The sequence below is a fragment of the Salmo salar genome, chromosome 26 (assembly GCF_965601325.2).
Source record: "Salmo salar chromosome 26, fSalSal1, whole genome shotgun sequence".
In the NCBI taxonomy this organism is placed as follows: Eukaryota; Metazoa; Chordata; class Actinopteri; order Salmoniformes; family Salmonidae; genus Salmo; species Salmo salar.
In genome coordinates this window covers 21374129-21386212 of record NC_138316.1, presented here as the reverse complement: position 1 = coordinate 21386212, position 12084 = coordinate 21374129, and the positions used below count along the sequence as shown (strand labels likewise).

The 12084-nt window shown below is 42.7% G+C and overlaps 1 protein-coding gene across 1 annotated transcript; it reads left to right on the top strand.

Annotated features, from left to right (window-relative positions):
- The first annotated feature begins 742 nt into the window (after positions 1 to 742).
- LOC106587424 (guanine nucleotide-binding protein G(o) subunit alpha) lies at positions 743 to 11598 on the top strand. Its single transcript, XM_014175801.3, has 8 exons — positions 743 to 1286; positions 1447 to 1489; positions 5993 to 6134; positions 6410 to 6570; positions 7107 to 7235; positions 7357 to 7486; positions 7581 to 7734; positions 7902 to 11598. The coding sequence occupies exons 1-8, from the start codon at positions 1169 to 1171 to the stop codon at positions 8087 to 8089; spliced, it is 1065 nt and encodes a 354-aa protein (XP_014031276.1). The 5' UTR covers positions 743 to 1168; the 3' UTR covers positions 8090 to 11598.
- The last annotated feature ends 486 nt before the right edge of the window (positions 11599 to 12084 follow it).

Here is a 12084-nt window from a genome sequence, read left to right as displayed (position 1 = left end):
TGTTGCATTATGGTAAGAGCTTGGGGCATAGTTTATGAAGGCTATAGGATTGACCTGGCGAAGGTTTTTGCAGAATGTACTTGTAAGGCTGTAGGTTTAAATGGTAATTCAGGCTTTTGGTGTCAGTATAGTCCATTGTAAAAACCCTCACACCTTACCACTCCACTTTTTCCGCATGTGGATTAGAAGCTTTTAATGTGCACACACATACACACATAGAGTTACACACACATGCACAGAGAGACACAGACACAGAGACACACACAGATACACACACATTCACTTTTACACATACTGCACTGCAGACATAAACACACGCACACACACCCATAATACATACATGCAAGCAACATAACACACACACACAGGATAAAAGCAATTGCTAGATTAATAATTAATACAATTGAAATGTAATGATATTGTGTTGTACTACCTTGTGTAGCCTATTGTTGCTGTTGACATTACATGAGCAAGGCCCTTAACCCTAATTGCTCCTGTAAATCGCTCTGGATAAGAGTGTCTGCTAAATGACTAAAATGTCTAATATAAAAAGGCTAACGTTATAGGCTAATGTTTACCCACTCCTAGTGGATTATACAGTCTATTTATAAGGACACGGAAGACAAGAATAGCCCACTTCCAGTATCGTGCGAGACCACGCCCCTTGTATAATAAAAAGGCATATTATACATTGTATATTCAGCGAAATTATTCCACGAAAGCAAAATGTGTCTATAAAATCCCCCTTTGAATGTGGTCGCATCTGACGATTAGCGCTTGCCTTGGCTCTGACGTCAACGAGATTGTCTGCGCTAGGTGAGTCTCGCGCACACTGCCTTCCCTTCCCCTCCGCTCTCTGTCGGTTATTGTGAAGAGATTGAACGATGAGATCGCTCGCGCTCGCTGTCATCAGTGCCGCCCTATAGAGACCCCTCAGCCCCGAGGCTCGAACACAACGACCCCACCCCCCGCTCCAAGAGGGACGGAGCGCAATCCATAGAGCCACGGAGAAAAAACCCTGTTCGGAGCCGGCTTCACTTGCCCTCAATCCGGGCCTCATGCTGTAGCAGACTGAACGAGCGAGAGAGAGAGACAAACATACAGATTGAGTCGGCGAGGGACAGGGCGGAATAGAGGAGAAGAAGGGATTGTTCATTCGGCTCTAGACATGGGATGTACACTCAGCGCTGAGGAGCGCGCTGCTCTGGACAGGAGCAAAGCCATCGAGAAAAACCTGAAGGATGATGGAGTCACTGCCGCAAAGGAGGTGAAACTGCTACTGCTTGGTAAGACACCGTTTATAACGGGGCTGCCCGTTCTACACAGTTCGGTTGATGTTGATGTAGATTGCAGAGAGCCGGGCCGGGGCGGCAAGCGCTCTCCGTGGTCCTGATGTCATGTCACCTAAAGACGACCGACTCTCACTCTGCTCTCTATTCCCTTTAGGGGGAGGAGAATCGGGCAAAAGCACCATCGTCAAACAGATGAAGTAAGTGCAGTTTTTTTCTGACATAGGCGTCTTTGACGAGGCCTGAGATTGCGCCTCCCCTGCCCATAGTGAGGCTGAGCCGCTAGCTCCGCCATGTTTCCTCAGAGACCGTACCTCTGTCAGTGATTCGAGCACCTCCTGTAGACGGTAATCGGAGGCGGTGCTCACGGTCAGTAGCAGGCCACAGGGGTGCTGTCCACTGATACGGTGCTGAAATTTACCCAGAGGTTTTTTATGTGTCTTATCGAAAAAGAGGGAGGGCGAATACATGGGTGTTTGTGACTGTGTGTGTGTGTTTGTGTGTGTTTGTGTGCAGCCAATGTGTGTGTATGTGTGTATTAGTGTGGTCACTACACTACAGTTCCATTAGCAAATATCTCTGCTTTAATCTTAATGGCTTTAAGTGCCTGATATCGCTGAGAGTACTTTGCCTATAAAGCGGATTTACTCAGAAAATGTGGCATCTAAAACCTCATCTAAACCTTTCCCTTTCTCGTCTAAACCACTCTCTCATCTAAATCACTGTTCTTTTTCTAAACCCTGTTACTAGATTTCTTCTTTAAAGAAGACCTCTGTATCCAGGGCCCAACCGGAAAAGCACATTATATAATATTTTCATGCACATAATAAAACATGACTGTTGCTATGCAGACATCCTTTCAAAATTTAAAAAATGTTGGGTTCAGTGCATTCACTGTACCTCAGCTCAGTCTCATCTGCCCCACACACACCCTGCTTTTTCCATCACACACACTACTCCCTCTACTCCACTCTGTTTCCTTCCATTCTAGCACTCTCTCCATATTTAATTATCCTGGGGGTTCTCCCTAGCGGTACAGACAGTTACCCAAAAGCATCGCTCAGGAGCGGCTTCTGTTGTGAACTACATATGTTACATTGGTTATATTACATAATGCCAGGATCAGGAAAGGGAAAACTGATCCTGGAGCTGAGATAGCATTGGCTCCTTGTGTGTGTACATATGTGTGTGCATTTGTGTACTTTTGTATGTATGTATATTGATAATGGTGTGTGTGTGGATGTGCTTACATCCATACGTTTATTTGCTAGAATTTTATTGACACGATAAACCCCTTGAGATTCCCTATCATGTTTTACAAAAGAGTGTAATAATAATAATAATAATAAATATCTCATTCAAAAATCATGGGCATTAATATGGAGTTGGTTTCCCCCCTTTGCTGCTATAACAGCCTCCACTCTTCTGGGAAGGCTTTCCACTAGAAGTTGGAACATTGCTGTGGGGACTTGCTTCCATTCAGCCACAAGCATTAGTGAGGTTGGGCGATTAGGCCTGGCTCGCAGTCGGCGTTCCAATTCATCCCAAAGGTGTTCGGTGGGGTTGAGGTCAGGGCTCTGTGCAGGCCAGTCAAGTTCTTCCACACTGATCTGAACAAACCATTTATGTATGGACCTAGCTTTGTGCATGGGGGCATTGTCATGCTGAAACAGGAAAATATCTTCCCCAAACTGTTGCCACAAAGTTGGAACCACAGAATTGTCTAGAATGTCATTGTATGATGTAGCGTTAAGATTTCCCTTCACTGGTACTAAGGGGCCTAGCCCGAACCATGAAAAACAGCTCCAGACCATTATTCCTCCTCCACCAAACTTTACAGTTGGCACTATGCATTGGGGCAGATAGTGTTCTGCCAAATGGTGAAGAGTGATTTATCTCTCCAGAGAACGCATTTCCACTGCTCCAGAGTCCAATGTCGGTGATTTTTACACCACTCCAGCCAATGCTTGGCATTGTACATGGTGATCTTAGGCTTGTGTGCGGGTGCTCGGCCATGGAAACCCATTTCATGAAGCTCATGACAAACAGTTATTGTGCTGACGTTTCTTCCAGAGACTGTTTGGAACTCAGCAGTGAGTGTTGCAACCGAGGACAGATGATTTTTACGCGTTACGCGCTTCACCACTCGGTGGTCCCATTCTGTGAGGTTGTGAGGCCTACCACTTCGCGGCTGAGCCGTTGTTGCTCCTAGACGTTTTCACTTCACAATAACAGCACTTACAGTTGACCAGGGCAGAAGAAATTTGACGAAACTGACTTGTTGGAAAGGTGGGATCCTATGATGGTGCCCTGTAGAAAGTCACTGAGCTCATCAGTACGGGCCAATCTATTGCCAATGTTTGTCTATGGAGATTGCATGGCAGTGTGTTCGATTTTATACACCTGTCAGCAATGGGTGTGGCTGAAATAGGTAAATTCACTAATTTGAAGGGATGTCCACATACTTTTGGCCATGTAGTGTAGCTGCGAGCAGCAATGAATGGGGTTCTCAGGATGACAGAAAGGACACAAGATCAGAGTGGATTTACAGTGGTTTAAATACACAAATAAAAACAGATTTTTGATTTGTCAATAACTCAGCCATCTTTTGATCTTTTCTCAAACTAAGTTAAAGCAAGTACTGTGGGCCTACATTTCAAATTTGGTGTCATTTGGTCTTATGGTTCATAAATAGAAGATGTTTGAAGTATTTTGAGCATATTTTAGCATTTTAGTTAGTGTATGTGCTAATATGCATCTACAGGTGGCCGTCTTTGAATTCATCAGTGTTATTTTCTCAAACTCGTTAGGGACTATTGTGATGAGTACAAAGACCACATTTGGAGTGAATTTGACTTTTAGTCCATGAGAAGATTATTTTTGTGATTATTTTAAGCATTAGCATTACATAGTCAAAAAAGTGAATTGTTAATAGTTTCCTTCTTTTTTTAAAGATCTCAATGCCAAAGTTAACATGGTTCATCATGTTAATGTCTTTGCTGACTATAAAAGTTTCAAACTGAAGTGAAGTGGATTTATTTATAACTCAGCCATCACTTAACCAATCCCTTAGTTTTTCTCAAACTAAGGAAACGCAAGAGTACTTTTTTAAAAAGGTTTTCACAAATTTCCAAGATGGAGGAAAATCTATCCCGAAGGACCTTATGGGTCCTTGTGGCAAATTTGTTCAGCTTGCGGAAAGACACCTACATGCAAAGATTCAAGTGTTGAGGTCAAACGGGCTGCGGATATGAGGGTTTAAGTGAGACTGCTTATAACAACGTCACCTACAGGCCACCTAACAGTGTAGCTTCCGTCCCTCTCCTCGCCCCTACCTGGGCTCGAACCTGCACACATCAACAACTGCCTCCCACGAAGCATCGTTAACCATCGCTCCACAAAAGCCGCAGCCCTTGCAGAGCAAGGGGAACAACTACTTCAAGGTCTCAGAGCGAGTGACGTAACTGATTGAAATGCTATTAGCGTGCACCCCGCTAACTAGCTAGCCATTTCACACCGGTTACACTCACCCCCTTTTGACCTCCTCCTTTTCCGCAGCAACCAGTGATCCGGGTCACGGCACCAATGTAACAGTGTAGCTTCCGTCCCTCTCCTCGCCCCAACCCGGGCTCCTCTGCACACATTAACAACTGCCTCCCACGAAGCATTGTTACCCATCGCTCCACAAAAGGCGCGGCCCTTGCAGAGCAAGGGGAACAACTACTTCAAGGTCTCAGAGCGAGTGACGTCACCGATTGAAACGCTATTAGCGCGCACCCTGCTAACTAGCTAGCCATTTCACACCGGTTACACCATTTTCTTTGACCAAGTTAATCATGGACTCATTTTTCTGTGTGCCAAATTAGAAAAAAAGTGTGTGTGTGTGTGTATGTTTGTATGTAGCAAGGTAAATTGATAATGGTATACAACAATCTGTATTATTTAAAACCAACACCTTAATTATTAAAAAAACAATAATGTTTTAATAGAATTTAATCATAGTGTACTAGTACAGACTGGCAAAGTGGTACACACACATTTAAGAAAGGCACATACTGAGGAAGGCTATACAGCTTGAACATCTGTGAAAATAAAAAAATATAAGAAAAGGTCATTGAAAAATGTGTTACATAATGTGTGAACCACCTTACTTTGTAAGAATAAGATTTTCATACCTATGGATTATTCACCTTTTGAAGTCGATGGTATACTTCTTTAGTGTATTCCACACTAGGCTGGTGTAATGGATTTATAATCCGATCCTCAATATCAGAGCATTTCACGTCAATGTTGTTAAGAGTGGTTTAAATGTACAGACCACTTTTGCCATTACAAATCTGAAACCTTAAGTGGCTATATTGGCTGCTGCTGATGCTGCTGAGGTGTGAGTGAGTGTTTGTGTGTGAAAGAGAGAAGAAAAGAGAAGAGGGGTAGCAGCCAGTGATGTGCTGCGTGTATCTGGGTGTGTGCTAAGGAGCAGGTGCTGCTCGATACTCAGAGCTCAGAGACAACCCTGTTCTTGGTCACATGCACGCGCGTACACATGCACATACACTAAAGCGTATGCTGAAACATGGGTTCACTGAAGTATGAATGTTTGTGTGTGTGCGCTCATGCATGCACACTTAGCCTACGTACAGTACGTGTGTGTGTGTTATTTTGTATGTGTTCTGATGTGTGTGTGTGTGTGTGTGTGTATGCAGGATTATCCATGAGGATGGCTTCTCTGGGGATGATGTGAAGCAGTATAAGCCTGTGGTCTACAGCAACACCATCCAGAGTTTGGCTGCCGTCCTCCGAGCTATGGACTCTCTGGGCATCGAGTACGCAGACAAGGACAGAAAGGTGGGTACATGCTCCCTGCACCGGGTAGGGTTCATCATAGTGTACAACCAATGGCCCTTTCAAAACCTTACTTCAAAGTGCACTGCAAAGCAGACCTCAATGAGGATTCCAGTGGGGTATGGTGGTACACATCCAGGAATTCAGCTATACAGTCTTCAGCTCATATGTGTCTTAATAAATCTATGCATGTGTTTTTGTTTGTGTATGTGTGCTTGTGTAAGTGTGTGCTTACACATATCTTTTGTACATAATATGTTATGTATGTGTGTGTCCAGGCGGATGCTAAGCTGGTGTGTGATGTGGTCACTCGTATGGAGGACACAGAGCCCTACTCAGCAGAGCTGCTGACAGCTATGAAGCGTCTGTGGGCCGATGCCGGGACCCAGGAGTGTTTCAACAGGGCCAGGGAGTACCAGCTCAATGATTCTGCTGCCTAGTGAGTACACACTAAGGGACCAAACATATCAGAATGCATGAGACTTTTAATTAAGCACAATTCATGCTTTGACGTCAATGAGAGATTTGTGAGAAAGTTCCACTTACATAACATACTCACATAAACTGAAAATTGGAATTAGCTACCTGTTCTTGAACAGTAACACAGTGCAAAGGTTAGTCTTTGAAGTGACTGCGTTGGTTAGTCTTTACAGTGCAAAGGTTAGTCTTCGCACTGTATTTTTGAAGCTCTACACTCTTAGAAAAAAGCGTTCCAAAAGGGTTCTTCGGCTGTCCCCATAGGAGAACCCTTTTTGGTTCTTGATACAACCTTTTTTGGTTCCAGGTAGAACACTTTTGGGTTCCATGTAGAGCCCTCTGTGGAAAGGGTTCTACTTGGAACCAAAAGAGTTTTACCTGCAACCAAAAAGGGTTCTTCAAAGGGTTTTCCTATGAGGACAGCCAAAGAACCCTTTTAGGTTCTAGATGGTACCTTTTCCCCCATTTCCCCCTCTCCTTCCTTCTTTCTCTCATTAGCTACCTGGACAGTTTAGACCGTATTGGTGCTGCTGACTACCAGCCCACCGAGCAGGACATCCTGAGAACCCGAGTCAAGACCACTGGCATCGTGGAGACCCATTTCACCTTCAAAAACCTGCACTTTAGGTTACACCCACCACACACACATAGATTTACACATACAGTACACAACCAGTCCAGTATATTTGTTTGTAGCATATTTGTAGTGTATGTTATGGTACGTTTATAACTCTTATGTTTCTTTTAGGCTGTTTGATGTTGGAGGTCAGAGGTCAGAGAGAAAGAAGTGGATTCACTGCTTTGAGGATGTGACGGCCATTATCTTCTGTGTGGCGCTAAGTGGCTATGATCAGGTTCTGCATGAGGATGAAACCACTGTAAGTACTTCACACACACTTCATACTACTCACAAACACACCACACATATTCTCAAACATGCATCTCATCTGTCTTATTTGGTATTTTCTGCAGAATCGCATGCACGAGTCCCTCATGCTCTTCGACTCTATCTGTAACAACAAGTTCTTCATCGACACCTCCATCATCCTCTTCCTCAACAAGAAGGATCTGTTCGAGGAGAAGATTAAGAAGTCACCACTGAGTATCTGTTTCCCTGAATATACAGGTAAGACTTCCCTCCGGTCCGCATATACACAAACTCAGACAGACATACATGCACAACAGATGGTCGTACGTCTCTCTCACTCTCTGGCACTGTATATCTCTTCCTCTCCCACTCTTCTTTCTCCTCTCTCTCGCCCTCACCCACCTTTCCTCCCAATCCCCCCATAGGTGCTAACACTTATGATGATGCTACCGCATACATTCAGGTGCAATTTGAGAGTAAGAGCCGTTCGCCCAACAAGGAGATCTACTGTCACCTGACCTGTGCCACTGACACAGGAAACATCCAGGTAGTGTTTGACGCAGTCACTGACATCATCATCGCCAACAACCTGAGGGGGTGTGGCTTATACTGAGGCCTAGCCCTGCACAGAGGTTGCATTGGAGGGTGTGAGGTGGTTAATAATAATAATAATTTTGATGATATTAAAAGGCATAATTATGTAAATCTACACGTCCAAAGGGACCCAAAGAGCTGCCGCCAGACACCACGACGGATTCTTTGCCATGTTCTGTTCCTCTATTCCTTTTTTTAATTTCAGAATTCCACCACCCCTCTTTTGTTTATTTGTTATCAACATGTGTTTCCTACTGAATGTCTTTCATGTTTTGTTGTTGATTGTATGAACAACTGTAAGATGTGAATCAGAAAAGGGAAGGTCCAAGGGGTATATTCTGTTTTCGTGCCATGTTTCGCAGCAAATTAGATAGAAATGCTATGCATAGAGCGGAGAAGGTCCTCTTTTCCTTGTGATAGAGATTTGTGTCAGTTCTAAACATAACATCTCTATCTGCAACATCCAGAACATTGAGCCCCAATGAATGTACCCCTTGGTGCTCCGTTTGCAGAGGTGATGTTGTGCTCTAGTTGATGATGTAATAGGGGAGGTACTGGTAGCTGGGGCGCGTAGTGGGGGTTCTGTCCAGCGTTGGATAGAACCCCCCTCTCTGTTGGACTCACACAGGGCTGCTCTACATGAGCTCCTTCTGCTCTGTTTTATTTCTCTCTCTTTCAAACATCCAGAAGGGGGGGCGGTTATGTTTGTGTGGCAGGCTCTGCCATTGGCCTCCTGCAGTGTGATGAAATGCCTGTCAGCCAATGATATATCTGTGTCGGGAAAGTGTGATATCAGTGCCAACCTTCTGAGCATGACAGATAGGGGAATAGAATTAGAGATCATTGATCACTTTCACACTATCTTTACAATATAATGTAATTGAAGGGACGCGTACGCTTTATTATCATCAAATTATTTATGGGTTTTATTTCAACCTCATGCCCTCCATGCTTCCTCCTACCTCCTAGAATCCCGTGCCACATATTTATTTCCTGTCCTGTCAGACCGGTGGAACACCACTTCCTGTCTCAGTCTCAGAGGGTCTAGAGCTGCTCTGATGGACCGTCTCAAATGTCACCTCCCATGTAGTGTACTACTTCTTCAAAAGTAGTACATCATATGGGGAATAGGTTATCATTTTAGACTTGCACACTCAAGTCCACTGGTCAGTGATGTATCATATGGTTGTCTCCTGGTCTCCTCTCACTTATCACTTATCACTGAGATGAAAGGACTGGATAGGTTTCCACCGTGTTGTTTTCACTCACTAGTCCTTACAGATTTGTAGTTTTAGGAGAGGACAGCCACAGACCACTGACCAGTCTCTCTGCTTGTTCAAAAGGGTCATCCTAGGTGCTCTTTATGTAATAAAACATGAATATGTGAATGCTCAGTTATTTGGAAGTTGAGGTAATTTGTAGATTAGATAAGCCACACAGTGCTTAGCTCAGGATGACCCTTGTAAGCAAGCATGCTGAATTCCAAATCCATTCATACTACCCTCTCTAGGCAGTCCTGTAGATTTGAAAGGATTTGATTGGTTTAACCTTTTCATGTCCATAACGGAAATGTATAATATCCTTTAGTACACATGTTCTCTGAGTTTACTGATGGACAAATGTGAAGAATTATTTTACATTGGTCAAAGAGTTTGTCTACAATGTACGCTTTTGATATTGTACTATATTTAGTCTTTGGACACATGGGGTTACTGTTTTTTTTTACACATTTCATGAATCAAGTCCTGTAAATACATGTTCAAATTATCAGATCTTTTACATTTTTGACATATAGATTGTCCGGACCAATATATATATATATATGAAAACAATACCTAAAGAATCCACACACACACTCCTAGAGTGCATGCAGTATAATCCCATCAAATGCAAGTCAATAGAGACTGGAGAGTGAGTGATTTTACAGCATTGTCCCTCTTTCTCAGATCTTAAACATGTTCACATCTTAATCTTTTTTGGTATATAGATTGTCTGGACCAATATAAATATGAAAACAATATCTAAAGAAATCCACACACACTCCTATAGTATATTATACAGCATAAGCAAATCCAATGTAAGTCAATGGTGAGTGAGGCCTGCTACAGCATTCTCCCTCTTTCTCTCCCTCTCTCACAAGCACACGCGTGTGTATACACACCACAGACATCAATGCACACCTGTGTGTGTGTATGTCTGTGGTATGTGTGTGTGTATGTCTGTGGTATGTGTGTGTGTATGTCTGTGCTATGTGTGTGTGTGTGATAAAATTACTCCATTGAATTTGCTTATACTGCATGTGGATTTATTTATATATTGTTTTTATATTCATATATTGGTCTAGAAACTCTATATAGCAAACATTATGATCTGAACATGTTTAAGATCTGAGAAAGAGAGAACATGTTGTAAAATGTCTCTCTCTGCAGTCTTCATTGGATTTGTAAATACTGCATGTATTCTAGAGGTGTGTGTGTGAGAGAGTGAGTGGATTTCTTTCGATATTGTTTTCATATTTATATTGGTCCGGACAATCTATTTACCAAAAATGATTAAGATCTGATCATTTGAACATGTATTCACATGACATGATTCAGGTAATGTGTAAAACACAGTTACCCCATGTGTCCAAAGACTAAATATAGTACGATACAGAAATGGCTGTAGTTCACAAACAACAAGTTGAATCATCTATTTGGCAGATTTGGGCTTAAACAGGTCAAAGAACAATACTTTAAGCTTTTAAACTATATAATTCTGAAATGTATTTCAAAATACATATGCTGAAGTCATTTTAATGATTATTATTGTCACAAAATCCCAATTTTGGAGGTATGATAGATAATGACAATCTTAAAACATCAATGTGGCCTGTCTAGACACTTGTACTAACTATGTTATCACCAAATGTAATGCATTTACACCAAATAGAATTTGTTCAGTGGCACATTTTGATATTGTACTAAATATAGTACATGGAGGTGAATGGGTTAGACAATATGGTAATTGTGTCACCTTCTCTTCTGATAGAGTGGGTGGTATTTTTGCCAAATTGCTTATATATATATATATACAATCGTTTTAGATCTACAGGCGTGCCCAAGCGGCAGGGGCTGGGGTAGAGTTGGAATTCAGCAGCAGTCTCTCAGTGGGGAGTTTGGGTTAACCCTAACCCATACCCCCTGACCTCAACCCTGAGCAGGCCACAGTCAAACCCCGGCTGTCAAGTTCTCTCTTTTCACAGAGGAAAAGTACTGCTCTCCACTCATTCACCTGTGCACCTGAAGATGCATCCTATCCCTCTATCACGTGTCGTTCCTCATTTCTCTCAATCCCCCTTTCCATTTTCATCTTAAACACCGTACTGTATATATATGATTATACCAGATTTCTTTTTTTTTTACTGTGAATGCTTTTGTTCTGCACCCCTTCCTTCTCCGTAGTTTATTGGTTGCTCTCTCATGTGGAATGTTTGTGCTGAGCCAATCGAATGTTGTGTTTACATTAAAGCCACACTTTTCCTAACTATTCCCGCAGCCATATTGAGTATCTTTTTCCATGTCTGTCTTTCTCCCAGTGCTTAGTTTGAAATCAACCCAAAGCTCTTCTCATATTCTCATTGATCTGAAATGATCGGATGGGTGCAATATGGTAATAGCTCCAATGACTCTTATGGTTGGATCGGTGGACTTTCCTCCATACTGCCTACATGTCTAATCCTCTCAGATCTACCAGAAGTGTCCAGGGGTAGATTTCAGACTGAAAACAGGTCTTCTATGCCTCATGAGAGCATAAGGCTTAGATTCAATCCGATCTGCGTTATAGCGCCATTGACATTTAAAGATCATTTCCGATTGAGCCGACATATACAGCGTTTACAGTGAATGCGGTCTCCACGAAAACATTGCCTTTAAAAGTGCATGGCCAAAATGGCAGATCGGATTGAATCTAGCCCTAAGACTTTGCCATCTACATATGTATGGAACATCATGTCAGGAAATATTGGAAAGTAGC

Coding starts and splice junctions, on each gene's coding strand:
- LOC106587424 (XM_014175801.3), top strand. CDS start 1,169: ATGGGATGTACACTCAGCGCTGAGGAGCGCGCTGCTCTGGACAGGAGC. Junction 6,135..6,409: donor ACGCAGACAAGGACAGAAAG/GTGGGTACATGC, acceptor GTGTGTGTCCAG/GCGGATGCTAAGCTGGTGTG. Junction 7,236..7,356: donor TTCAAAAACCTGCACTTTAG/GTTACACCCACC, acceptor TGTTTCTTTTAG/GCTGTTTGATGTTGGAGGTC.